Here is a 27210-nt window from a genome sequence, read left to right as displayed (position 1 = left end):
AATAGGTCTTAACTTATGCCTTGGTACCTGCAAGTCCTTAATAAAGGTGGTAACTGCTAGAAGGATTAAACCATTGCTGGATTTCTTCTAATGAAATTATCAGTGTCAGCCAAGTCTTAAGACACATTTGCAGCATTAGAATTTAAATCAGTTTTGATGTCACGGAACAAATGCAGTATTACGTATTTCTGTTAAAGGACAGTATACTTCCATGCTTGTTTTACTTTTTTTCGTACTGATACATTGCCCATCTCAATTTTTCTGAGTGATGCTGAATTATGGTTCTTCATTAATTCTCATATTTCATCTTCCCTGTATGTGTGATAGAAATAATTTTGCATTATTTTTATTGAACCAATTTTCCTGTGGCTTTCATACTGTTTTTATTGTGAATATGTTAACATTTATTGGTGTTGCTAGAGATAAAATAGTATAAAACACCAGGGCTTAGTAATTGCATGCTGTATATAGCAATGCTTCTTAAATGCAAAAATGCTGCTAGTACTCCTCACGAACACCTTTTTATTTTTTTAATACCATAAGAGGGACCAAGGAGGATTAAGGACCTTGCAGAAAAAATGGACTTCGTTTCTCAAGGCCAGACTGATTTGTACCACCCCTGATAAGAATTTGATTTTCAATGTCATCAATGATGTTTTTATTCTCAAATCTCCAACTTTGAAGGAACCAGTGATATATGGAGTCTTCACCCCACAACTGTAAGTGTGGTATAGCCTTTTCCTTGATAAGTACCTTTAATCTCAGTTGGTTATTACAAGAAAATGGTAATTATTCCTATCTTTCGTGGTTTTTTTTTTTTCTTTCTTTCGTAATTTCTTCCGGAATTCATAGGAATAATGTGGGGTTGTCAGCAGTGTGTGCATACAATCTGTCTACTGTAGAAGAGGTTTTCTCAAAAGGAAAATACATGCAGAGTGCTACAGTGGAACAATCTCATACAAAGTGGGTACGATACAATGGGGAAATTCCTAATCCTCGACCTGGTGCGGTAAGTTTCTGTAGTCTTGGATCTTTTGTAATGCTCAAGAGAAAACAAACTAAGGAATACTAGTAACCTAGCTCATTTGTTTGCCCTGTCCTGGTTTCTTCTTGTAAAAGCTTCATAGAAAAACACTCAAGTGATAATGTTCTGAACTTTTTATTTGGGAATCAAAGTCTTTGGGTTTGGATTTTTTTAAATTTAGAATTAGGTTACTTGCTGGTTTTGTATTTAATTATTCTATTAACAATTCTCTTGTTGTGAAATAGAACTCAGTTTGCACTAGCAACATCATACACTTTTTAGTTTAGATGAAAAGTATAGCAACTGTTGCATTGTCTCAGTAGAATCAGCATGTTTATTTAATGTATTGCGCTGCTCTGCAAACTCAAGCTTTCCTAGAGGTGAATCTCTTTCAAACTTTTTTTACTTCCTTGTGTTCCTTACAGTCATACTATTGCTAGAGCTGAAAGAGGTGATGGTTGAAAGTACTTAAGGTGCACGAGACCACAGAATGAATATTTTCCTAGAATGTATTTTGGACCCAAGCAAAAATGTAGTTCAAAGCTCAGGGATTAGTACATACCTGAGACCGTCCCTAGTTATGTGACCTGAGGACCTTCCTTGGTACAATGAGTATAGCATACCAGTGTGGTTACTGGCCAGAATAATGTGGAGAAAGAAAATGCATGCAACTGCTGTTAATAGTCTTTATTTTGTACAAGTAAATTATACAATTTGGTTGTCTTTTTGCTTTTTCACCCTCTCCCTGTCCCTCCTTCTAGTGTATAAACAATGAAGCCAGAGCATCAAACTACATGAGTTCTCTGAATTTACCAGATAAAACATTGCAGTTTGTTAAAGATCATCCTCTAATGGATGACTCAGTGACCCCAATGGGAGACAGACCTCGGCTAGTAAAGCGAGATGTGAAGTATACACAGATTGTAGTTGACAGAGTCAGAGCGCTCAATGGCACCATCTATGATGTTATGTTCATTGGTACAGGTGAGTTCTGCAAAACACCTGTTTTTGGTGATGCACTGATTCTTTAGTTTTTTTAGAGAAACTCTTGAGATTTCTATATTTGCAGTGCTTTTACACCAGCTGGTGTTTCAACACCAAAACAAAAGTAAACACAAAAGAAAGGTACCACAGTAAGTGGGCATCTTAGGTGCTTTGAAAAAAGTATTGCAGGAAAGTACTGCAAAGCTTCAACAAAACCACACAATACAATCCCCAACGGGTCATTCTGTGTACCAAAATGTTATTTCTTGCTCAGAGGTCCTGATGATGGCAAGTTTAATGGTTGCCTTTGACATGGAGTTGTTCTGCTGAGCAGCAAGCAGATTATTGAGACACCTTAAAGCAATTGTGAAGGCTTTTTTCCTTAAACATGTTGCTCTGTTGTTTCAGATCGAGGAGCCCTGCACAAAGCTATCAGTTATGAAAATGGAATGCATATTATTGAAGAAACACAGCTTTTCCCAAATTTTGAACCAGTCCAAACTCTCTTGCTTTCATCCAAAACCGTAAGTGATGTAAGCATCGCAACATTCATCTCCTTTTGTTCTTTCACAAAACTTTCTGTGTACCACTTCGTGACCTTGTGACAAGAGACCATTGCTGTGCATGAAGCCAAAGGCTGCATTTGTAATCCACCACGCTGCAGCAATCACATATTGCCTGCTGCATTTCAGTATTTTTGATAGGTGTCAAGTTTCTGAAGGTATTTAGACATGGGGAATGCGTGGGGGAGCACAGATATGCAGGTCTTTACTTGGTTTCCATGTGCAGAAGCAGGAAACTGTAAGGTGTTAAGAAACCAATGTCAGGTTTGGAATGATGTAAAAAACCTGACCCCTTGTGGCCACTGCAGATTTGTGAGGGAAAACTCCCCGGGGCTGAGGTTAGCAGAGGAGTGGTGTGTGGTTCTGAGGAAATAGACATAAGAAGAGAGAACAGTCTTCTAGCACAGGGACTCATAATTTTGTAGTTAATCGATTACTGCTGTCCCAAATCTCACAAGATCCTGCATGCTGGTTGTGTCATGAGAACAGTCACATCTGTAGCTGTGGGTGAGGATTTCTGGTGAGGTCCTGTCTGCACAATGGAGCACCAGCTGCAGCTCCAGCTGGATGGCACAAGAGCTGCTGCACACTCCAAACCTGGAAGCTGTCCACTGTTTATCAGTTGCTTGGTTTAATCCTAGAGTGCTTTTGTGACAGTAGAAGGATGTTCAGTTTGTGTAGTTTGTTCGTGAGTTAGGTTTCTGCCTCTAGTTACTAAGACCTTCACATCTATTAATATATCTGTCTAGGAGACTTGTAGCATCAACAAGAGTTTCTGGGTTTTGTAAAGAATGAATCCCTCTTCTGAAGTATCTAGTAGTAATACCAGTATTCAGTAGCTACCTAGTTAAGTGCTCTGCAGCCTAGGGACTTAGAATACTTTGAGAGAGCTTTTATTTTTCTGTGATGTTTAATAAAAGTTTGCGTGCAAATATAATCAGCTCAGTGGAACAGAGCTTTATGCCATAATTTCTACAAGCTCTTTTTGCACGCTTATTTATCCTTTCATGCTTATAATAGAAAGAAAGGACAGAGTATGTTTTTGCTAGACAAACGAAAACCAGGATTAAGAACATCTGTGCTTAGTTTTCCATGTTTGTATTACTTTTTTATGATACGTCACACTGACAATTCACACATCTGTGCAAAAATTTATGATGTGTGTATGTATATATATGTGTGTGTGTATATATATACACACACACACAAAGTATTTGTTTAATCTGCAAAAAAAATTCAGATTACTTGCTTTGACAGAAAGTTTTGGAATTTGCCCCATCATAGAGGATAATGATAGATAGCTCTTCTAATGTATGCTAATACCCATTCTTCTAATTGGGGGATCATTCTTACCACAACTTAATGATGATTTGCCTATTTCAGGGGAGTGCAAAGAAAGAGGTGGACATTAAGCCTGATGCTAAATACATATAATGTAGCAATTTCAGCACACGTTTCGAAGACTACTGTAGGAATAATAGCATTGAATTTATTCACTCTGGGTCCAGGTGCCACTTACTCACTGAAATAATGCTGCCCAGTACATTGCCATAAAACCAGTGCTCCTTTTCAGTGATGGGAAATGGGAGGTTGATCAGCTGCCAGAGTCATGGTAACTGTATAGTCACTGTACCACCCTAGCAGGGATTCCTGCTACTTCCCAACCTGGAGACACAAGTTTCTGCTTCCACAGTCAGTGGCTGCTGAAGTCCATCACAGAGCTGGTACTGTTGCATGTCATGGCATCCCACATTAGTGGACTAACCACAGAAGGGTAACAATTACCCTGAGTGTAGACTTTAGACCTCTCTGGAGTCAGAGTCCTTTCTGAGTGCATTTTTCAAAAGTCTCTGGGTTCTTCCCATAGAGTGTGGAGGTGGTGGGCTGTCGTATGAGCCTACAGTAGATCATCTTAACTCCTGCTTGACTGGAAGGTGTGTCTGGATTTTTTTTTACATGGTTTGCTCAGCTCACTGCCTGTTCTCTTAACTCTTGGATATATGAACTGGGAAACATCCCAGGAGACTACAACCCATACACAATATTGCACTGTTGCAGTGTTAGCCAGCAGGGCACTAGAGAGATAAGCAGTGCTTGGTGCACTGTGGAGATTTTCAAGCAGAATGGGAAGCTTTTCCTAGGAAGTTGTATGTCTCCCACACTGTAGACTTCCTTCTATGAACACTGCAGCATAGTCCAACACTAATATGTGTTAAATTTCAGGATGGAAGAATGCATTTGAACATTTCACTTTCGTTCAAACTGTATCTTTCAGCAGTGCCAGCAAATTCTTCTTTGAAAGAAGTTTTATCTTACATGTTCCAGTGTCAAGAGTTTCCCTGAAAGCTGTTCCCACACTTTATGTGCAAGAAGGATTCAAACTACAGTAATTTCACAATTATAAGCTGCACCATTTTGACTAAAATTTTGCTCCCAAACCAGAAGTGCGGCTTGCACTCAGGAGTGGCTTATATATGAACAAATTTTGGAAATTTCCCAACCCGGAAGTCCGAGCCAGCAGCAACCCTGAGCCGAGCCGGAGCCCACCCGGCCCCAGGCGGCAGGGCAGTGGCGGCACGCTCTGCTTAGCCCTGGGGGGTGTGGCAGCGGCAGCGGCTGGGCACACCTCTCTCCCTCTTCCCAGTGGCAGCGCCCGGGCAAGCCCCTCTCCCTCTTCCCAGCGGCACCAGCTGGGCACGCTGCTCCCCTCCCTCCTGGCAGCAGCGGCGAGCAGGGCTGGGGCCGCTCCCTGGCAGCCGCCCCGAGCAGGGCCAAGTCAGTAAACCCCGTGATCCCGCGATTCTGTTACTGTTTGGCAACTTTGTGAAAGTTGCACGCGGATCCTCGCTGCGGCTAGTAATCCTGTGCGGCTTATATATGGACAAAGAACGAAAAGTTGCCGACACCCGGAGCTGCGGCTTATAATCAGGTGCGGCTTGTAATCATGAAATTACTGTAATTTGTGCTTGGTCTTGCAGATTCCTCTAGAGACTTCCTCATGATCACTGCATTAAAGAGACTGACCTGTTCAGAGTTTGTGTAGCAGGACCTCCCTACATCTTTAGTTGAAAGAGCAGGGCATCAGTGAGCACCAAAACTTAAATGCAGTCTTAAGATATGCTGTCATTTCTTTTCTTGAGGGTGTTTATGATGTCAAGACTAATGCACCTGAACAGGAGAATTTTGAAGAATGTTTCTGTGCTTTAAATCTTTCCTTGGATGTCATCATCACTTTGTGACCATACTCATCTCGCTGGGGTCAAGCAGTCTCACTGCAGACATAACTGAGTATATTTCTGTGCACTATCTGTACAGCTGCACTACAGGAAAAGCCATTCCATGCTTGGATCCAGCTCATTTGCCTGACAACTGCAGTAGGGTGCTGATAAACCTGCTTGGTATCCTGCTCAGGATCAAGCCAGCCCACTGCTGAGATGGGTTGTGCCATTCAGCTTTCTGTGCAGACCCTCTCAAAAGGAGTAGTGGGTCAGTCACAGTAGATTTGGGTTGCAGCACAGAAGCTTTTCTTGAGGCTTTGCCTGATAGTATGTAAAGTCAGTATACATTTAGCCATCATTTTCCCCATGCTCTAAAGCAGATGAGTGAAATATGATAGCTGCCTGCCTTTTATAATAAGGATGAATGTGGTCTTTTCCTGCTGTGCTCAGATTGCTTTGGAATCCCCATCAGCAGTGGTTCAACAGCCATTGTGATTATTTTCCCCTTCCAGGTGTCTTGCCAGTGCTGTTTCCTTTGAATACTACCAGTGTTCTTCCTTAAGAAACATTTGACTCTTGTAAGGTTGATGCTGATGAGGCTGCAGAGACTGGCTGGCTAAAGAGCTGAAGACTTTGGATTAACATGGGCAGCCTTACTGCCTGCTCAGTCTTCATGTGCCAACTGCAGCCTTGTCACCAGCACAGCCTTGCCTTGCCTGATAGAAGGATTATTGCATTTTATTTCTGAAAAAACTGATAAAGTCATAGTTAGACATGGTTACTTCCACATACCCATTCCAGTTCTTTGTTGTCTTTTTACACTTTCAGCATTGCTGCAGTATTTCCAAGATAACTTTCTAGAAATAAAAGCTAATAAAATGCTTACTCTCCTGAAGTACAACTTTTTACAAAAAAAAAGGCTGTATATATGCAGCTCTTTAATAACGTTTAAATTGTTCCACGAATTGGGTTGTTTGGGTTTGAGAAGGTAATTGATTGGTTGTAATGTTTTTTTGTTGTGCTTTGTTTTCTTTAGGGCAGAAGATACCTCTTTGCTGGTTCAAATTCTGGTGTGGTGCAGTCTCCTCTGGCATTCTGTGATAAGTACACCACATGTGTTGACTGTGTTTTAGCAAGGGATCCTTACTGTGCTTGGAAACCTCTTGAAGCTTCCTGCACTAATATTTTCAAAGAAGGTGAAATGGAAAGGTAATAGTATCCTTTGATTACCTTGCAGTTACAATTAATATTTAATCAGTCTTGTCCCTTACTGATACTTGGAATTTTAAAAAATTAATGTTTTCAAATACAGACTTTTTCCTATTCATTTATGTATGTCTGCTAGTGCTGTTTAGATGACTCTTACTAGTACAAAGGGATGGGCAGATTTTAGGAAACAAGATTTGAAATTGTAATGTTTGGACTTCCTTTTACAGGAACTGGATTCAAAACATAGGTGGAGATGCATCTTCTTGTTCTGGTGAGTTAGTCTTCAAAGAGCTCCTTCATATGTCTAGGTAGAGTGGTGAGAGCTTTCTGTTCAGTTCTTGCTTTTGTGATTATCTGGACATTCATTTACATTTTAATAGGTATTGGATTCTGCTTTGAATATTTGCGCATCTGTACAACCTGCATGTTGTCTTAAAAACTGTCTATGTTTGTATACATTTCAGTGTGCAGTGCACAACCCCCTGAAATGAATGGGGGCACCTCAACAGTGACTTGTGAATGAAAGCAATACCAGAAGTACTTCTATTGCAGAGGCCTCTGTCTCTTTGATGCAGCATTTGACATTCTACTGTGAGCTTTGACAAGTGCTTGGTTATTGCTGCTAGATTAAATTGTTCTGAAAAAATAGCTGGTTTTATGGTGAGAGAGGGGAGGGGAAACTTAGAATATAATACAAAGCAGCTGAAGTACCTTCCACAGTGCTTTAAAACAAGTAACCACAGGTCCTTTCTTTATTGTGTGTGCTGTTGTCACCAGATCAAGGAGATCATAAAGTGGAGTAGAGTTCCAGGAGATTTTAGCTACAGTAGAAAAAGCTCTTAAGAGTTTGATGTACTCACTTTTTATTTCTAATCCAAGCAAAGCATGGACCACCATAAGAACTTTGCTTGCTTTTTTTTTTTTGTTGACTTACAGGGTGCCTAAGTTGTGGATGTGCCATAAGTGCAAATGCCCTTTTTTTCAAAGAGTTCAGTTTCCTCTTGGATACTTTGTAGTTGCTACTTTACTTAAAATGCGCTGATTAGATGTAATGTAAAACCAAGTACAGTATCTTTCCCAGACAGTGACTTCTCAGGTGCACACTCAGTTGTACACTCAGTTGTGCATCAGTGAGGTCTCAACTTTATCTAGGCGTGGAGGCCATCTTAAGAGTTGAGGTGTCCTATCCCTTAGTTTGTCTTGATGTTCCACGTGCATCTTGGTATTCCACTGAGGTTCTTGCATGCTGTCCACCTGGTCTTGTGAGGTGAATACCATAGTCTTCATGCTTCCAGTAAGATTGTAACACAGTCTGATGAAGCTGTACAGATTAGAGCAAACTGGAATCATTGCTGATACTCTGCACATTTATTTTGATGTTCCAGATAAAGTAAGAGAGAATCCCCTACAGCATACATTCAAGCATGGGAGCACAGCAGAACTCAAGTGTTCTCAAAAGTCCAATCTGGCACAGGTAGTTTGGAAGTTCAAAGATGATGTGCTGAGAGTGGAGAGTCCCAAGTACCGTCTGCTGGAGAAGGCACTGCTCATCTTCAATTTATCAGAAGGAGACAGTGGTGTTTACCAATGTTTGTCAGAAGAAAAAGTGAAAAATAAGAAATTTTCTCAAGTGCTGGCTAAGCATGTTTTGGAACTGAAAAAAATGCAGCATACCACGGTGGGCCCCACCACGACAGCCGCACCAACAGAAGGTAATAGTGATGTGCCCAAATTATCAGCTGTATCAACAGAGGGGTCCACTCCTCGCATCTCGACCACTCACATGGTACCAGTAACGACAGCAAGGATATTAACAAAGCCCATTGGCCCTGTCCTAACAAGTGTAGCCTCCAACACAGAGCTCTTCAATTCAATTCCTGATGCAGTCCCAGAAAAGACAATGTTCCTCAAGTCAAATGATAACTTCCTGTTGATGTTCCTCTTCCTCTTCTTTTTCATTCTCTTTTTGTGCCTGCTCTCCTACAACTGTTACAAAGGCTACTTACCAGGGCAGTGCTTGAAATTTCGCTCTGTGATGCTGCTTGGTAAGAAGAAAACAAAGTCAGATTTTTCTGATTGCGAGCAAAGTGTGAAAGAGACGCTGGTGGAGCAGGGCAGTGTCAGCCACCAAAGTGGGGAGCAGCCCAAGCCCGCGCATGACACTGGCTACGAGACGGAGCCCGACTGTGGGAACAGCCAGCTGCAGGCTGGGGATTCACAAGCATCCCGAGAGGCCAAGGACAAGCCCTTCGATGTCAAGTGCGAGCTCAAGTATGCCGACTCGGATGTGGAGGGGGACTGAAAGACCCCACCAGTGTCCCTCTCAGTGGCAGAAGTGAGCTGTGGTCCTGCGGCTGGCTATTTGAGCACGGAGAGCCTGGGTGTGACAGCTAAGCCATAGCAGGGGTTACATGCTTAAGCTGTACAGCAAGCCAATTTTCATTCAGATCCAAACAGATTAGAGAAGTGGTGTACTTGTCTGGAGACCATAGCATCTTGTGTTGTACTGTGTTTTTCTCTGTTTTTTAAAGATGGCCAGTTTCAGATCACCACTTGTTTATTCCCCAGTTTTTCCCCCCCCACTGAGCACTTTGCTCTAGTGAAGCTACTTGCTTGTTCTTTGGCCATATTCTTTGATAGAGTAAAAGTAACTTTATAATTCAGTTGGCTTTAAAAAGTACTTCAGTCTTCACATATTTTTAGTTGCCATTAAAAAAAGATCTAGTTTCATTTTAATTCCAAATTGGAAATTGAGTTTAGTTTATCAGATTGGTAAATTATAGACTTTTGTCCAGATTGGGACATTTTTTTTCTCCTTTGCTTCTAGTGATTGTTTTTAGTTTTATGCTTTGTGTTACGGCACACTAGATCTCTTTAGTTGGTTAAAGTTAATTATTTTAACTGCTCTGTAAGTATCTTAGATTTTAAGGTATAATGGGGATAGCATTGCCTTGATTTGTGTAAGACTCAGGGATAATCTTGTTTAAAGGCTCTTTTCTTTGCTGCTTTCTAGAAATGTAGGTACAACAATATCAGTACAAAACATGGAGTAAGTGGGGAATGGGGAAGGAGGAAAAAATGCTTTTCTTTTTTTTTTTTTTCCTCCCCCCCACCAGCCAGCCAGCTGGACATAGTCACATTTTATTTTCTATACAAAACTGGATTTATTTTTTTTTCTTTAGTTTATAGAACAGTACAGGCAAGCAACTGTCAGTTAGCAGTGACATGGAAAGAGATTTCTTGCATTGTGGAAGCAAAACAGGAATCAAGAAGAATTAACTCCAGCAATTCAGCTAAGTGACTCGCTGGAATGGACTGTTAGGACACAGCCTGATGAGAAAACGTTGCTGATTCTTTTCTTCTTTTCAGATTGAGAAATAACTCAGCTTCTTTTTGTGACAAATACTTGCAGCGTCACCCTTTCTGGATGATATCTTCACTCTCCTATGCAACTGGAGACTGAAACTGGAGCTGCTTAAACAATCAGTCCTTTGAACTGTTTATGTGAATCATGCCTGCTAACGTGAAAGTGTGCATTTGTTCTCAGCCTGGTTCACAGCAGCACTGTTTGTCTGTAAAAGCATTTTATGTGTGCAGTACAGTCCTGAAGAATTGTTCCTTTCACTGCTTCTTTCTGTAAATATTGCTAGAAGTAGAATACATTTTAACAGTAAATAGCAGTATGCCTGGGCTGCTTTTCTGTGTTGAACCTTCATGCAAACATAATTTAGACCATCTTAGTGTAAACAGTTTATATTTTATAAGATTCAGTTTGGTTTTATTTTTCTATTTTTAATTATGTACATATAACAGAATAAATATTAAAATAAATTGTATTACATCTTCGCTTTTCTGAAACATGACACAATGACAGTGCTTTCCATTTGGCAAGCACTAATGTTCCTTGTGATTTCCTTTCGGGGGGAATATTAAAACTCGGTAATTAATTTGAAGCAGCCTCTCAGCTTCAGTTGAATGGGTTATAAACCCAGAGTGGGGAGATGGGAAGGATGGGAGAAAAACAACATGGGTGAAGGAGGAAAGTGCTCTTCTCTAGGGGCCTAGGGACACTTTGTCTTAGTACTTTTCCAAAACTCGTGTCTTTTTGCATCATTTCTTCATTGTGTGATGTGTTTCTTGCAACTTCTTTCCTTAGTACCCTTTTACTTTCTTTTCTGTCCTCTTCTGTCACACAGCCTCATCTCCTATACCTTTCCCTCCTACTGGTACCTCCTTTTTGTCCTGTGTGGGAAGTGATTCACCTCCTTCACCCACCAGTACCCAGCCTGATGTTTGGTCTAGCAAAGACCCCGTAAAGGTCATGTTGTTGCCACCTTTCCTAAGTGACCAGGTACAGCATATTAGTGTCCGGGGATCCTTCCACCTCTTCTGCCAAGCCACAGGTAAGTTGGAGGACCCCTGTAAAAGTCAGCACTTTCTGCATTAAAGGTTTAGCTATTGTCACCATGTGCTGTATAAATCTTATTTTTGTGTTGTTTGGGGGGGAAAAACAAGAGCAAAGAGAGACAGTATCAGGATGCCAACATTCTCTAACCAAGAATAAGTCACTGCAAGTACTGTACTGTATAATGGAGGCTCCGATTCAGCAACCCACTTCAGCATATTAGTACTCAGTTGATTTTATTAGGCTCACTTATATGCTGAAGGAATTAGGTGAATCAGGATGGCATATGGATATTTAGCAGGTAGATATTTTCACTGTCAGTGTGTATGCAGTTTAAAAAATACATTTTTTTATTGGATTTGAACTTAGCATTGAACATACTTTCTGGACCAAGTCAGTCATTACTTTTTCCATCTTATTTCAAATAGTGAAGTACATACAGTAATAACAACTTCTGTCTTATAACAGATATATTTCCTGAGGTGTACAGGAGGACAAAGCTATTTTTCCATAGCAATTCAGCTGTTTTTCCCAGTTTTTGTTTGCATTGTTACAAATTACAATTTGTAATTGCTGGTTTAAATTAAGTGTGATTCAATGGATTGAAACAGATCTTCATATGTAACCTTATTATTTAAAAAAAGAAATTCTATACATTGAATAATTTTAAAAAGTAGTGTTGTTCCATATTGGCATCTCTGTTAGTGTTACGTGGAATCTGATCAAAATACCCAAGTCTTTATTAGCATAGATCTTAACAAGGGCATTGTTTGTATTTCCATGGCTAAAGGGAGCAGCAGTGAGATGAAGCTTCTTTCATAGAATAGAATCATTTAGCTGGAAAGCACTTTTCATCAGTAATTTTTTCTTTTTTGCCATGGGCAATTTGGAAACTTGATTGTCCACCCTGAAAAATAAAGTTAAAATAGCACAAAAGATTTAAACTAATAATAATAATAATAATTTTGTTTGATAATTGTGCTGCAGACCTATACTTTATTTTAGAATTACTTCTTTTCATCCAGCAGTGCCCATCTTAACATGATGCTGATGCTGCACTTAAAAATTGTCAGTAATTGTATTTGCCTTGGTAGTGAACTTTAGAAGAAAGGCACAGTGTCCTAAAGTCAGCATCTGGACTCCGTTCCTCAGGAGGTGTCGGGGTGAATAGTGGAAGAAACTCCAACAACCACCTGACATCCAAGGGTTGCAGTAATGGCACAGGGGGCCAAGGTGACCCAGCTATGGAAGCACTTCTAATGCCTCTCAAAGCAGGGAAAGACTGGAATTTGCATTATGGATAGAGCTTTTGCTCCCTTTGGGAAGCAAGGCAGTTGGCTGACACATCACACTCTTCTCTTACCCAGAATTAAGATTTCAGTCTCTTGAGTTAAAAAACTAACAAACCAGCAAATGCAAACCAGTACACTGAACTAGTGCAGGTATTAGTGTCTTTCAGGGTCCTGTGTGTGGGGATATATTAATTCATCCTGGGTGGGGATGGCTAAATAATTGCTTTTGCAAGGAGGGTCTCTGTTTGGAATTGTTCAAATTTGTTCAGTATCTGTTGATAATTCTTAATATAGCTTTAGTGGAACTTGATTTCTCTCAGCTACGAATGTAAGGTAAAAAGGTGTTTGCAAGGAGCAAAAGGGTTAAAGGAGAATGACAGAGTGTGCAAAAAAGGATATGGCATCAGTAAATGTATGATGCAAATACATAGATTGCCACATCATCCAGTAAAAACCTCAAAGCTTATTTTTAATTGAGTTTCTAGCTTAATTGTTATTTTATCAAATTACTGAATCTCTTCCTTTTTTAATTGTAAATATCTGTTTCAAGCTGTCTGGAAACTCAGCAGGAGTTGGTGAGTTCTTTTACTCATCTCTTACTCATCCCACATGTTTTAACCTGAAAGCTTGCCTAAGGATAAGACTTTACAACCTTGTAACTGGCTCATTCCCTAGGGTAAAGTTTAGTGGATACAACACAAACAGCACTTCTGGCAAACTGCTACATTTTTTCTGAAAAATAAGTTTTCTCAAGCATGGAATACTCCTGCCCTTCTGGAAAAGGGAGGAATAAAATCGCCCTTCACAAATTTTCTCCCAATTCATCTCTCTCTACTCCCCCAAATACTCTCTCACATTTCTCCAGAGACCTGTCTGTCGTATGTGCATGGGCAAACATTAGATTTTCTGTGTGCTTTCTCGAATAGAAATTTTATCTCCCATTACAGAATTTTAAAAACTGTTAGAGGCAGTTCAGGCAAGTTTCAAATAAATTGAACAAAATACTACACCATCTGCTTCACAGGTATGAGTTGGTGCTGTGTGCACCTGCTGTATAATTTCTCTGGTGTGCTCTGTTGAAAATAGGTATAGTAGGAACAGGTTTTTTCTAGAGTTTTGATTCTGCTTGAAGATGTTTTACTGGCACCTCCTCCCCCAGCTTTAGAGTAGTATCTTCATGTCTATAACTTCACAGACAAAACTAAAATATGGTGAGTGTGCTGTGCAACAGGTTAAGTGCTTCTGTAATCAGAAACGCTGCAAAATGCTTCACCTGCAGATCGAGCCTATCTGTGTCCATGGTGTCAAGGTGACTCCCTCCCTTCGTTCAGCTGGAGATTCTACATACTGGATTGTGTTCGGTCTTGGTAAAAAACCCCAGTAGTGTGAACATAAAAGTTCAGTGAACTTGGAAATACACTTTCAAGGAGTTACTATTCATGGAGATACTGAGATGGGTAACTGGTAACAACCACATACAATGCCTGTTTTCTGTGGTTAGGCTATTTTAGAAGGAGTACAAGAAAGTTTCCCATATCTGTGGAAGAAAAGATTCATAACTTGCAAGAATCAGAACTGCAAGTGGTTCACTAGAGATTCCTGTTTGGTGGAGCCTTTAGTCGCACTGAAAGATGTGCCAGTAGGGAGGGAAAATACAAAACACAACTCAGTGAAAACTGGAAATACATTGCACTGGCCTTCAGGAGGTCTGCTGCGGACTAAGTAAGACCCCTGGCAAGGCACCTGCAGAGCAAGTCCAAAGGAGACCAGCCCCAGGCTTGTCCAGGTGCCTAAAGGCTGCCTGTGCTGGTGTTACCAGGGGCTGCTGTATTGCAGGTCTCAGCAGAAGGGCTTGAAAGCCCATATGCCTTGCTGCCCTGGATTTTTATCCCTCAGGAGGAGGAAGTCACCTGTCGGAGAATGACTTACCCATGGAAATGAGAAATTCATTCTTGGGGGAGGGTTTTCTGCATCATTTGCATGATTGCTTCAGCCACGGTGCACTGGGGTGGTCTGGTCTGGTGTAGAGCTCGGTCAGGAGAGGCATGGAGGAGAGCAGCATCCAGAGCAGAATGAGCCTGCCTGGGAATGTTCTTTGTGCTAGACAGAACGTTCGTCCAGAGTAACAATGGCAGCATTTAAATTACAGCATGTCAATATCTTATAATGGACTTGACTTGGGTTGTTACTTTTCTGTTCTTAGGAGAACACAAATAGCAATTTTTCATACACTGGTGTTTTATAACCTCTTGTAAGTTGGTAATTGGTTCTTAATTATGGCTATGGACAGATACAATGTTAGTTTTTGAAACGTGGTAATAGTTTAATTGTTAGCCTTGAAAGGAAAAGCTGTCCATCTTCCAGGACAAATCAATCCACTGCACAAATATTTAAAAACTTCATAAAATTTTCAAATTTTTATGCAGTATATTTTGAGATTTAGACAGTGATACTTTCCTGAAGCAATACCCATGGCTTTAATCTGTATGCTTAATAAATGGTCCGGTTACCTTCCTGTGGGAATGTAATTTTGCACCTTGTTAAACAATTTCATATCCCACTTTATGAATTGTCTTTGGTGTTACATCACATGCTCTTTAACTTAATTTCACTATCTTTGGCTACAGTTATCTCGTAGCTGTTATTTCATCATTTTGTGGTTTTGTACCTTTTTTTCAATTATTTCTGCACAGGTTAAACATTGCTTAACAACACTGTGGCACTATAAAACCTTCTACTGTGTGCAGATCTCTGACATGCCACCTTCTTGACATGCCTGCTTTTTGAAGACAAGTTGAGAAATTAATATGTAACAGAAAAGGACTTGGATGTTTTATAAAATTGGGTAAATACTACAAATTATTTTGCATAAAACTCACAGACATTAAAAATACCCTTGTTACTTTCAATTGTGGTATCTTAGGAGTGTAATTTTCTTACTATAGTGTGGGCATTTCTTTTTTCAGACGTGAGGCTTGCTGAGAACCCTCATAGCTAAGTCTGCATGCAAAACCAACAGCATTAAACAGCTTTGTAAGTGCTGCTGTTACATTAAGCTCTGATGGCTTCCTTCATAGTGACTTCTGTAACAAAATTGAAAATTTGGACTGTGACAGGGATGATACATTCTTAATTCTGCCATCAGCAGCAGATTTTTGAAACCTTCCTGCAGAAATTTCTTTTCTGTGCAGTTTTAAAGTAGTGGTCAAGTTATAAAATATGTGGAAAGGTGTGCAACAGGAATTCCTTCTCAGTTTTTTCTTGTTGAGTTTTTTTGGTTTTGTTTGTTTGAGGTTTTTTGTTTATTTTGTGTTTTTAACTTTATTTTACATTATATTAACTTATATTAATTTTCCAGTAAAGACTATAATGAAGTGTAGAAATAATTTAAGCGTAAGGCAAAGTAAAAAGCATCAGGCATTAAATTTAAAAAAGGGAGAGCAAGGAAGAGAAGTAGTATCAAAAGCATTTTGTTATTTTTTCCTCAGAAGATTTTGTTAATTGTTTTCCTACATTTCACAGTGTGTAGCTGACTTCACTCATACAGTATTTTCCTGTGGAATGAATTACAAGGTGGAGTTGAGAAACATCTTGTGTGTCTTGGTAGTTTATAAATTATTAAAACATAAAGACCATAAAATACCTTGGGGAGATGCAGTCCACTTCGGACTAGCAGCTGTAGCCTGCAGTGGTTGCTGGTGCTGAGATGTGTGTAGAGCCCCTGAGGCTGCAGGAGTGCTGTGCACACCAGTCAGTGTTGTGTACATCACCACTGAGTCTTACAGGCTGCATCTCGTGTCAGCAGAGGTCTTGGGGACATGAAGCTACTGCATGGTTTTCAGAGCTTTCCACTGGTACGCTCACACAGCTTGAATATGCCATCCTTTTTTGAGAGCAGCTTGCCAAAAATGCTGTTGAGGCCAAGGAAAAGTGCTGGCAGCTCTGTGCAGGAGTACCTCTGTGAGGCAGCAGCTTTGTTTGGTTGTCTGGTTCAGCTTTTCAGCATGCTTGGGAACTGCGTGCTGCATGGGCTGTCAGCAGACACAAATTGCCTGGATCACAAAATGGGCAGTATTCTTCATTTTAATTTAAGGTACACAATTTTGGGAGACTATGAGGGAGAAGAATCTGTGTCAGATTTTGTAGTGTGGCTAGGTATGTAGAAAAGGAGAAACTTGCTTCACATTGGTGTCTTTAACACCTGAATGCCTTTTGGGATGTCTTGTCTCAGGAGGGAGAGGGATTCACCAAGGTGTGTTATTTTCTTCTCTGTACTATTTGCTCACAAGAGTTTACTTGACCTCCCAGTTTAGTCTTTGTTTTTTTTGCAATTCAGCATAAATATGTCAGCTCTTTCTCCTTGCTAATGGGGAACTCTTGATTCAGTAATGCCTCAGCTTGAAGCAGTACCCTGACCATGATTGAGCAGCTGTATTTCCCAGCCCTGCCTAGTGATGAGTTTGCTCTGGTATTGGAATGTGGACCATAACCACAATTTTATGCTGTTTTCCTCAGAACATCTTGTTACTACCCCTGCCAGCCAGGCCTGCAATGTGACTACCCATACACTTGTTTTTCCTCCCCATGAGAGCTACAGCCTGTGGGCTTGTAATTAATAATTGGCTGGTGTGGTGGCTGATGATAAACTAATTTAGACCAAATTATCTTTTTTAATTTAGACCAAGTCGTCTTTTTTTTACTATTTCAGTAGAAACTGCTACCAGAACTGTATGAGCATATTGTGTGCACTGTCCCCACAGTGGAGATGAAAATCTCATTTCCATCTCTTCAGTCATCTTCCTGCTAAACCTACCTGGAAAACAAAGCAAATGCAGTCATATGTGTTCTCTGGAGAACAGGAGTGATAGGTTCTCCAATTTTCTTCCCTTTATTTTAAAACTTAACGTAGTAGCCTTTTTAGCAGATAGAATGGCCAAAAATAATCAGGCAAACACAAAGTGCCAGGGGAAGTTTAGGCTGGACATCAGGAAAAAGTTCTTCACAGAAAGAGTGATTGGGTGTTGGAATGGGCTGCTCAGGGAGGTGGTAGTCACCATCCCTGGAAGTGTTTAAGGAAAGACTGGATGTGGCACTTAGTGCTGTGCTCTAGTTTATAAGGTGGTGTTAGGTTGTATGTTGAAATTGAGAATGTCAGAGGTCTTTCCCAACCTAGTTAATTCTGTGATACTGTGAAAGTGGAACCTAATTTTTTGTGACAGTTCCTGGTTCCAGTTTACTAGTGCTTCATCAGATTTTTTTCCCACAGACCGTTATCTAGGTTCCAATTGCAAAACCTTTTTCTGGACATCCTCAGAGGGCATCTGAATAAAAGCATGAACAGTTACCAATTGAATTTTTATCAAATGGGCCAGTCAGCCATTTTCCCAATCTGCTTTTAAATTCCACTCTAAGAAGATGGATACCATGTCCTGCTTGCACCAATGTGTGCTGTGCATCACTTCTAGTGACTGGTTGCTGCTTCCAGCTCTTACATGGTTCACATTTCACAGGAAGAACTTGCTGGTTTTCATCTGCCATAGTAAGGCACCGTCAGCTTGTGGTGTTGGTGTTAAACATAGGGATGGGTAATTCAATGAAGCACTAGGTGTCTGAAGGACATCAGTATGAAAATTCTTCAGTATAAAATAGTTGGTATTGGAAGTAATATTTTTTGGCATTTCAGAGAGGTCTGTTTTCTTGGCTTTTTAAAGGGATTTTTTTCCACTGCTGTCAAGCTTGTCTTCTAGAATGACTTGCCCTACTTTTAATAATCAAACACCAACCAACAAAATTACAAAAAAATGCACCCCATTTATAGGAAGTAAAAGCTATGTAACTTGCACACTATTTTCAGAAAATTGCAAAAATGCTTGTCTCAATTTAAAGACTCTTTTTCCCCCCTGCCCCCACTTTTCCAAACAGCTATCCTCTGATGGCTTCACTTCATACTGATTTATTATTTTGATATCAGCAACAATGTCTCAGACTCCTACAACTCAAGAAACTATGACCAACTATGACCTTTATGACTTAAATCTTTCATTCACATACTGAGTAGTGCTGGTGGTAATGTTTTATATTAATGATTGACTGACCTCTTCCCGGACTAACTTTGATGTCTGATTTTAAAAAAAAACCCTTCCTGCATCCAGATTATAGTGCCTTTTTAAAACCTAATCCTTGCTCCAGATGAGAGCTTCCTGTATGATCTTGATTTTCAGAAATCTGGGATGTTTGCTTCCATAGCATTCAGCAAAGCCGCAAGCTTGATAACAAGCATTAAATCCAGATGCTGTTCTTAATCTGATGCACGTGGTAAACTCTGAAAGAGGTTTTGGTGTGTATTGGGTTATACAAGGGAGGGTTTTTTTGTTTCCCTTCCCTCTGGATAGCCTCTGATAGCAATTCTTTGTCTAGATTGCAGAAATTTGCATAAAAGACTTTTTGTAGAATTTCCTTCTGGGATACCAGTCAGTTATCTTCACTGGATTTCAATTTGCTATCCACTTGCAGAAATTACTAGCTGGGGTGTAGGTTTTCTGATGGCTCCTGCTTTTGTACCAACTCCTCTGTCTTGGAAGTGTTTCTATGAATATAGGGAAGCCTTACTCAAATGCTATCCTTCAAGAACTGGGTTAAAATTGAGGGACACCCTGTGCTGAACCACCACCAGTGGTAGCACTGCTCAGATTTTACAATGCAGCTTCACTGGGCTGCCTTTGAAATGTCTCCACAGCAGTCTGCACATGGCAGTGCTTGGCACAAGGAGCCAGCTTGGCCAGGGCACCCTCTTGCTCCCCCTGCCTTATGTCACTGAGCTCTACTTTTAAACCACAATCTGCTCCTTTTAAATAAGTATCCCCAAGCTGTTTTGAAAACTGTATGTCTATTAGGATGTGATGCATATATGGCAAATGCTTAATTCGGTCCAGCTTAGCTGGGGGCATCCCCATGCCACTCTGAATCTGTAGCTTTATACTTCAGTTCTTTAAATCTGGTTTTATTTACTTGCTTCTTTAATCTTAGGTCAAATTTACACCAATAATCCAGTTAATGCAGTCAGACTGTTGGAGGAAGATTACAAGCAGTTGCAGTTAGTTTGAGTTTCTGTGCTAACAATGGTGGTTGAATTTTTTGTCTCATGGAAAATATTGAGAAAAAGTCATCTGGGTATTAGATATGTAGTTTTGTAACCCAGCCTGATTGGACATAGGTCAGAGAATCCCTTCTGCTGGCAGAAATTACATAGGCCATTACTACTCTGGCCATTATTACCTGTGCATTATCATCTCATTCAAACTACTGAAGGCAGAGAAAATGAAATCTGTATGGGAAAGCAGCAAACACTTCCACAGACACTGGAAATTTTAAAGGGCTTATGCAAAGAAAAGGATTGTTCAGATAATGCCACAAACTTTCATGTATTTCTGTTTGATAACTGCTAATTCCCCTTCTAAAATTATCAAGATGGTGAAGTTGATTTAATTTAATAACATGTAATTAGTGTGGTTTATTGCAGCAATGTTTTCGAAGTTAACTGTTTGAAATACATTTCATGGCTGCTTAGACACAGTTACTTGTATTCCTAGCCTGGTGTGCTGTTTAATTCTCTGCTTAATTATTATGTTTTAATAAAATTACTTTTTAAAAATCTTTCAAGCGTGCCTAACATGGATGGCAAAGTAAGTAGATCAGGTCAGAAACCTGTATTTTAAAGGTTGCACTAGACATGTAATTAATTTGCATTATAGTAACAGTAAAAAAAGAGCAGAGTATATGTTCGTATTATTTTCCTTTATCTTCACAAAATATTCCTCTAACCACTACATCTTAGCCTGAATTTTTCACCACAGAGTTACAGAAAATTTGCATTTAACAAATGTCATTCAAAACTTTTGCAGATGAAACTTTCACTATGTATTTTTTTCTATTGATCCATCCTGAAAATGAAATCAAAGTAGAGAAAGTAATTGCCTGAAAATTGGAAACAAGCTGCACTGAAACAGGATCAGGAAAACCCTGAGTACTGCTTGCACCTAGATATTGCTGTCGACCAGTGTAAGTGGGGATGAGTGTGTATCTGGGGATTTCCAGTGCTTCTGAAAAACAACGGAAGGGTAAAATTGCCTAGTTGCACTTCATAAGGGGCCAATCTGAACCAATGCAGCTTGCAAAATTTCATGTACAAGGAAACCACTGCATATTAGTCTCTTGGTGAAACGTGGATGCAAGCTGAAATTTTGGCAGATTTCCTGCATAATTGGGATCTTCAGCACTGGAAAGTAGAGCAAGTTCTCTGGTGTGAATAATACATCAGAAGTAAGTTTAGGGAAGTGTCCTGGACTAACATGCTGCTTCCATGCATGGCTTTAAAATGCACTGGGGGAATTTGATTTTTTTGCTGTGCTTGCAGTTATTCTTCCCATTTGTCCAAATTCTAACTTCAGCTTTAGGTTACTGAAATAATTTATCCCTGGCTCCAGACTTCCCATGAATTTAGGCACATGTAACCTATCTGCTGGTTAAGTGTAGAATGAGTACAATCATCCGTAAAACAATTAAAAAAAAAAAGTATGTGCTGGACAAGCTGTTTTCAGGCCAGTGTATGCTTACCCTTTCTGCTTTTCTAGAGCTGCTGTCAGCCCTTCAGACTGTGCCACTTCCCTCAGAGAAACTCTACAATGCTTTAACTAGATCATGTCCTCTATCATTCACCCTTACTGCTAATTTATGTGCCCATATATGTGGGAGATTTGGAAATAAAACTTAATAGTTAAGAATTAAATATGATACACAACCTAAAAATGTCTACTGTGTACAAATATGTAGTATGTACAAAAATGTAAAAACCAAGTTTTAGGTAATCATGCACAAAAACACCCCAACTAATGATAGAATTTTATTTTTCTAGGGAAAAAATGCCAGATCAACTTGCAATATGAAGTGCTCACAGTAAAAGCTGTAGTACCTTCTGTCACGACATATTTGCAACAATAGTTCATTTTCTTTTTCCCCATATTTCTCTTCACATCTTCTCTTGCTAAGGCTAGTCTAGATCCTAGGCCCAGAGGGAGAAATAGTCATGTTTTAAACATCAGAATTACAAAGTTCTTAGTTTGGCCCAGATGTCTGTATTTTAAATGGAAAGGTTCTGATGCTGCCAAATGCACTTCAGCCAACCTTGCTAGCTAGTTTTCTGGGAACAGCTGTTCTGTCCTCCAGGCTACTGTCAATCTCTGATTTATTCAAATGTTGCCCTTGCAGGTTAAGACAAATAATAGTAACAAGGCTAAAAAATTACAAAGGCTCTTTGTTGTTGATCCAAACTTCTTTCAAGTTCTGTCTTGCTTAAGTGCCTGCTGTGACTACTGGTTCTGAGATTTTTCCAATTCTACCTCTTTCATTACTAGTTCCAGCATCACTGACGCACTGAGTTCTTGAACTTTTCCCCTCCTGGCCTTTTCTTCAAATTCTGCGAGGCATGTCTCAGGTGGTTTCAGCTTTATACCAGGACCTAGGCTGGGCAGCAGTAGGCAATGTGTCCTAGTGCTACAGGAATTCACACAGGCAGATGGGTGGTGCTGGAGTTCATCACTGGCTCTTACCGTGTCTGCCAAGTTCCCCATTGTGAGAATCAATACACAGCTCCTCAATACAAACCCACAACCTTGGCTTGAAACTAAATTTCCAGTGCTAGCTCCCCTTTATGCTGGGTTTTTGGTACCCAGAATTTCAGCTGAAGAAACCTAAGAAACATTTCAGTCAACCATTTATGTTTTTAAGCCTTATCTTGATGTGATAGGGTTTGTTTTCTTTTCAAAGACTCATCTTCTATTTTCTTAAAGAATAACCTGACATTTTTACAGGTCCAGATAACTCCTACTTTGTCTGGGAGAAGAATGGACAAAAGATGAAGGCATGCATCACAGAGCAATCTCACAAGCTGCTTGATGGCAGAGTGCATGTTCTCAGCTGGGTGAAAGATGCAGTATCAGAAAACACAGAATACAGATGTTCATTTTTCTCAGAAGCTGGGAACACAACATCAGAAGTGCTGATCACAGTGGAAGATAAAGGTAGGCTTGTTTCAAGTGTATGCTGTGTTTGGCCTGACCCTGATATGAGTAAAGCTCTAAAAAATCCCCCCTAAAATGGGCTTAACTAAAGATGGTAACTCTTGCCTACTGTATCAGTATGCACTTCATTTATGGAAAGGTTTTAGTGCCATAAAAACTCCTTCTTCTACCCCCTCCCTCAAAGGACTAATGTAAATTAGCAGTTATGATCTAGAAATTGAACCAAAACCTAATAAACTAATTCAAAAAACCTGAAAATCAGATGAGTAATAGAGAGAGCTACAAATAAGTACTCTGATGGAATTCTACAGAGTAATGTAGGAAAATTCTTTAATTCCTAAGGACTTAAGGAAGCCAGATGGTAAAGGGAAACCCCCACTATGCTGGATTTTAAAAATGGCATGATTTGTAAACCACTTATGGTTGTCTATTTGGACACTAACTAGGCAGGAGGGCACAGCAACTGCAGGATTTTGGGGTATCCAGACTGCCTGCTGCAACTAGCTCTTGAGACCTCACCCAGGTGTGGAGAAGGTCTGAATAGTCTTTAAAAAGACAGCAGGAGCAATGAATATGATACAGCAGGGATTTTCTTCCAAGATGAAGGAAAAATTAAGAAGCTGGTTAATACAAATATGAGTCTGTCAAGGAAGACTCAGTGCTTATTTTTTCAGTCTCTCAACAGAGAAAAGCCATGGTAGTTATGCCATCACTCCAGTTTTTTTGAAGTCTGTCTCTGAAGCAAAATTAGACAGCATCTCAACCAAACCAACGTAAATGTAAAACAGAGGGGCTCTCACTGTGCTCTAAAAACATACGACTGTTGCTGGTGTCCTAAAAGACAAATAGAAAATATGTCACCATCAGTCTTATATTATGCAAAAGAAGCTGGCAAATAAACCAAGATGCAGTAACATAGCCCTTCTTAAATTATCAATATAAGGAAGTATAAAGAACTCTTGAGTGAAATTACATGACATGGCCAAAGGATCAGACTCAGCCAGCATGAATTTAGGGGAAGCAGATCCTGCCTGATCAACCTGATCTCCTTTTATGACCAGGTGACCCACCTGGTGGATGCAGGAAAGGCTGTGGATGTTGTGTACCTGGACATCAGCAAAGCCTTTGACACTGTCTCCCACAGAATACTCCTGGAAAAGTTGGCTGCCCGTGGTTTGGACAGGAGCACTCTGTTCTGGATTAGGAACTGGCTGGGTGGCCAGGCCCAGAGAGTGCTGGTGAATGGAGCTGCATCCAGCTGCGGATCAGTCACCAGTGGTGTCTCCCAGGGGTCTGTGCTGGGGCCAGTCCTGTTCAATATTTTTACTGATGACATGTATGAGGGTGTTGAGTCTTTCATTAGTAAATTTGCAGATGATACCAAACTAGGGGGGAGTGTCGATCTGTTGAAGGGTAGGAGGGCTCTGCAGAAGGGCATGGAGAGGCTGGATTGATGGGCCAAATCCAGCAATATGAGGTTCAACAAGACCAAGTTCTGCCTCTTGGGCCACGTCCAAGTGTTGTGGCCACATTTTGGCTACAATAACCCCTGCAGTGCTACAGGCTGGGGACGGTGTGGCTGGACAGTGCCCAGGCAGAAAGGGACCTGGGGGTGCTGGTGACAGTGGGGGAACACGAGCCCCTGGCCTGTATCAGGAACAGTGCGGCCAGCAGGAGCAGGGAGGTCATTCTTCCCCTGTACTCAGCACTGGTGAGACCACACCTTGAGTGCTGTGTCCAGTTCTGGTCCCTCAGTTTAGAAAGATGATGGAGTGTGAGGTTGAGATGCTTGGAGCATGTTCAGAGAAGGGCAACAAGGCTGATGGAGGGAGCACAAGTACTCTTAAGTAATGGCATATGGAGCTGGGGTTGCTTAGCTTGAAAGAAAAGGAGCCTCAGAGGAGACCTCCTCACTCTCTACAGCTACTTGGAAAGAGGGTGTAGCCAGGTGGAGGTCAATTTCTTCTCCCAGGACAAGAGGACACAGGTTTAAGCTGTGCCAGAGGGTGTTTAGGTTCGACGTTAGGAGGAACTTCTTCACAGAAAGGGTGACTAGACATTGGAAAGGACTGCCCAGGGAAGTGCTGGAATCACTGACCCTGAAGGTGTTTAAGTAAAGACTGGATGTGGTGCTGGGTGCTATGATCTGGATCACAAGGTAGTGTTGAATCATGGGTTAGATTCGATGATTTCACAGGTCTTTTCCTGATTGATTCTGCGATCCTGTGATTCTGAAAAATGAGGAAAACTAACTGGACCTGTCCGTCACCAGTCCTTCATGTTAACTGGTCCTCTCCAGTATGTCACTTTTCTCCCCAGGCTTCTTATGATCCACCTGGAGCATTCCTGTGCTTATTAGAAGGGTTTGAACTATTAATCAAGATCTCAACTCACAGATAATGTCACTAAACCTGTTTACTCTGAAGGCTATTAAGTTTGCTGCATAGTGTAAGAGACATAACCATTTCAAGAGAACTTACTGCCAAATAACATGAAAGGATGTAGGAGCCAAATGAAGGACAAGACAGGGGTTCCTTCTAGCTCCGTTCCTGCAGGAAAGGCACTCACTCTTGAATCTGATAAGGTACTGGTTTCTGCCATTATGTGGTTATGTAATCATGCCATTTCCATTCTCAGATAGTGCTGGTCAGGATGCATGGACCAAAGAATTTGATACCTGGAAAAGTGCCATCAGTGAACATGACAAGATGATGCAAAACTGGAGGAAAACATGGGTAAGACTTTTATAAACTGCCTCTTGCACTTTTGCAACTGCATGTATTTATAAAACAAAATGATCACTGTTCCTGTACATGTCATCATTCTTCACCCTCTCAGCAGTTAAGTCTGTTCTATGTATGACATTCCTTGTAGTTATGTCAGCTTGTTCCTTCAGTCCACTAACCAAGTGCTCATCACCTACACAAAACAGCAAGTCTGTGTATAGTGAATAGATCGATCAATTTCATCACTTATGTAGACTAACTGGATTGCAGAGACTACTGGACTTCATAAATGGTACTGTTCATAAAAGCTGACCTGTATTTTTTTTAAAAAGGTCCATAGCCATCTATGAATATTTTTCTCAAATAGTTAGAATAATTGCTTTTGAAAACCTTATAGATCCTATGTGCTTGCTGCCTGTACAACAATTAGTGTAGGAAACATTAAGCCCCCTTTTCATTTTTAGAGTGGTATTAACACATCATTCTGAAATTTTCTTCAGGAGACCTGCAACAAGAGAAACAGCCTCTAATGGACAATGGAATGAAAAGAAGGAGAAATGTATGCAAGTTAAGAGTACCTGTTACTCTTAATACAGCATTTGGAGATGTCTTTGCAAACGTTAGTGATTACATTAAAACTGATATTCAGGAGAACCGCCTCAAGCTTGAAGTGGAAGGGGATAATCTTACTGCACCAAAGAATAACTAAGCTAAATTACATGGTACAAGAGATTCCACCCATCCCATGCTGCAACTATCTCTGTTTTTCTGATGTCAGCTATTTCAGCTTAATAAAGAACAAAAATAGTCTCAGCAAGACTTGTGCTATTCAAAGAATATAATATGATGTTTTCTGTTTTCAGTTCATTAAGCCAACCAGATAATTTTGGGCTTGAGGATTTTGGCATATGATTTAAAAATTAGAACATGGATCACATTTATTTAAAGGCATTTCAACTTGTACACTTATTTTTTTTTTACTATGTTTACCCTTATGTTGCCAGTGTTTTGGAAGAGCATTCCTTTCTAGTGTCAGCAAGCTCATTTGTTCAAACGTATTTCCTTTGGTAAGTGGGCTGGGTTTGAGTTAATTTTCTTCACAGTGGCTGGTATGAGAGTGTTTTGGACATAGGGTTGATAACGGAGGGATGTTTTTGTTATTACTGAGCAGGGCTTGCACAGAGCCAAGGCCTTGTCTGCTTTTTGCACTGCCTTGATGGCAAGGAAGTTGGGGGTGCAAGAGAGGTTGGGAGGAGAAACAGCCAGGACAGGTGGACCCAAACTGACCAAAGGGATATTCCAGACCATATGGCATCATGCTCAGGACATAAAGGCAGGGGGCATTTGGAGTGATGTCATCTTTCCTCCCAAGTCTAACCAAGTATTATGTGTGATGGACCCTGCTCTCATGGAGATGGCCAAACATCTGCCTGCCTATGGGAAGCACTGAATGAATTCCTTGTCTTGCTTTGCCTATGTGCATGGCTTTTGCTTTCCCTGTTCAACTGTCATCATCTCAACCCATGGGTTTTCTGGCTTTTACCCTTCTGATTTGCTCCCACTGTGAGAAGCTGGGTGGTGCCTGGTTGCTGGCTGGGCTGAAAACCATGACAGTAATAAAGTTTCTACACCAAATAAAGAAACTCTGACTAATGCTGAAAATACAGATAGATTATAAAGTATGCAAGAAGACTCTTCAGTTTTTGCAAATTC

The 27210-nt window shown here is 40.4% G+C and overlaps 2 protein-coding genes across 16 annotated transcripts in view; one reads left to right on the top strand and one right to left on the bottom strand.

Annotated features, from left to right (window-relative positions):
* SEMA4D (semaphorin 4D) overlaps positions 1-26310 on the top strand; it is a 104943-nt gene extending 78633 nt beyond the window's left edge. For 8 of the 15 annotated variants that reach the window (XM_033085395.2, XM_033085393.2, XM_033085389.1 and 5 more), the window contains 7 exons: positions 544-719; positions 853-1009; positions 1786-2008; positions 2417-2541; positions 6826-6998; positions 7226-7269; positions 8384-10951. In XM_033085395.2, coding sequence (XP_032941286.1) covers positions 544-719; positions 853-1009; positions 1786-2008; positions 2417-2541; positions 6826-6998; positions 7226-7269; positions 8384-9300 — 1815 coding nt within the window. In that variant the 3' untranslated portion in view covers positions 9301-10951. Of the gene's footprint in view, positions 1-543; positions 720-852; positions 1010-1785; positions 2009-2416; positions 2542-6825; positions 6999-7225; positions 7270-8383; positions 10952-11194; positions 11402-13245; positions 13271-15388; positions 15475-20355; positions 20378-22561; positions 22772-25408; positions 25507-25997 lie in introns of those variants that run through there. The other 7 variants (XM_033085397.1, XM_033085398.2, XM_033085403.1 and 4 more) reach the window with 7 other exon arrangements.
* Positions 22856-27210, bottom strand: part of SECISBP2 (SECIS binding protein 2) — a 36159-nt gene continuing 31804 nt past the window's right edge. The window contains exon 19 of the mRNA XM_033085405.2: positions 22856-23605. The gene's annotated coding sequence lies outside the window, so the exon portion shown is untranslated. The remainder of the gene's footprint in view (positions 23606-27210) is intronic.

This window comes from Catharus ustulatus, chromosome Z, assembly GCF_009819885.2.
Source record: "Catharus ustulatus isolate bCatUst1 chromosome Z, bCatUst1.pri.v2, whole genome shotgun sequence".
Taxonomy (NCBI): domain Eukaryota; kingdom Metazoa; phylum Chordata; class Aves; order Passeriformes; family Turdidae; genus Catharus; species Catharus ustulatus.
This window is presented reverse-complemented; position numbering and strand designations above follow the sequence as displayed.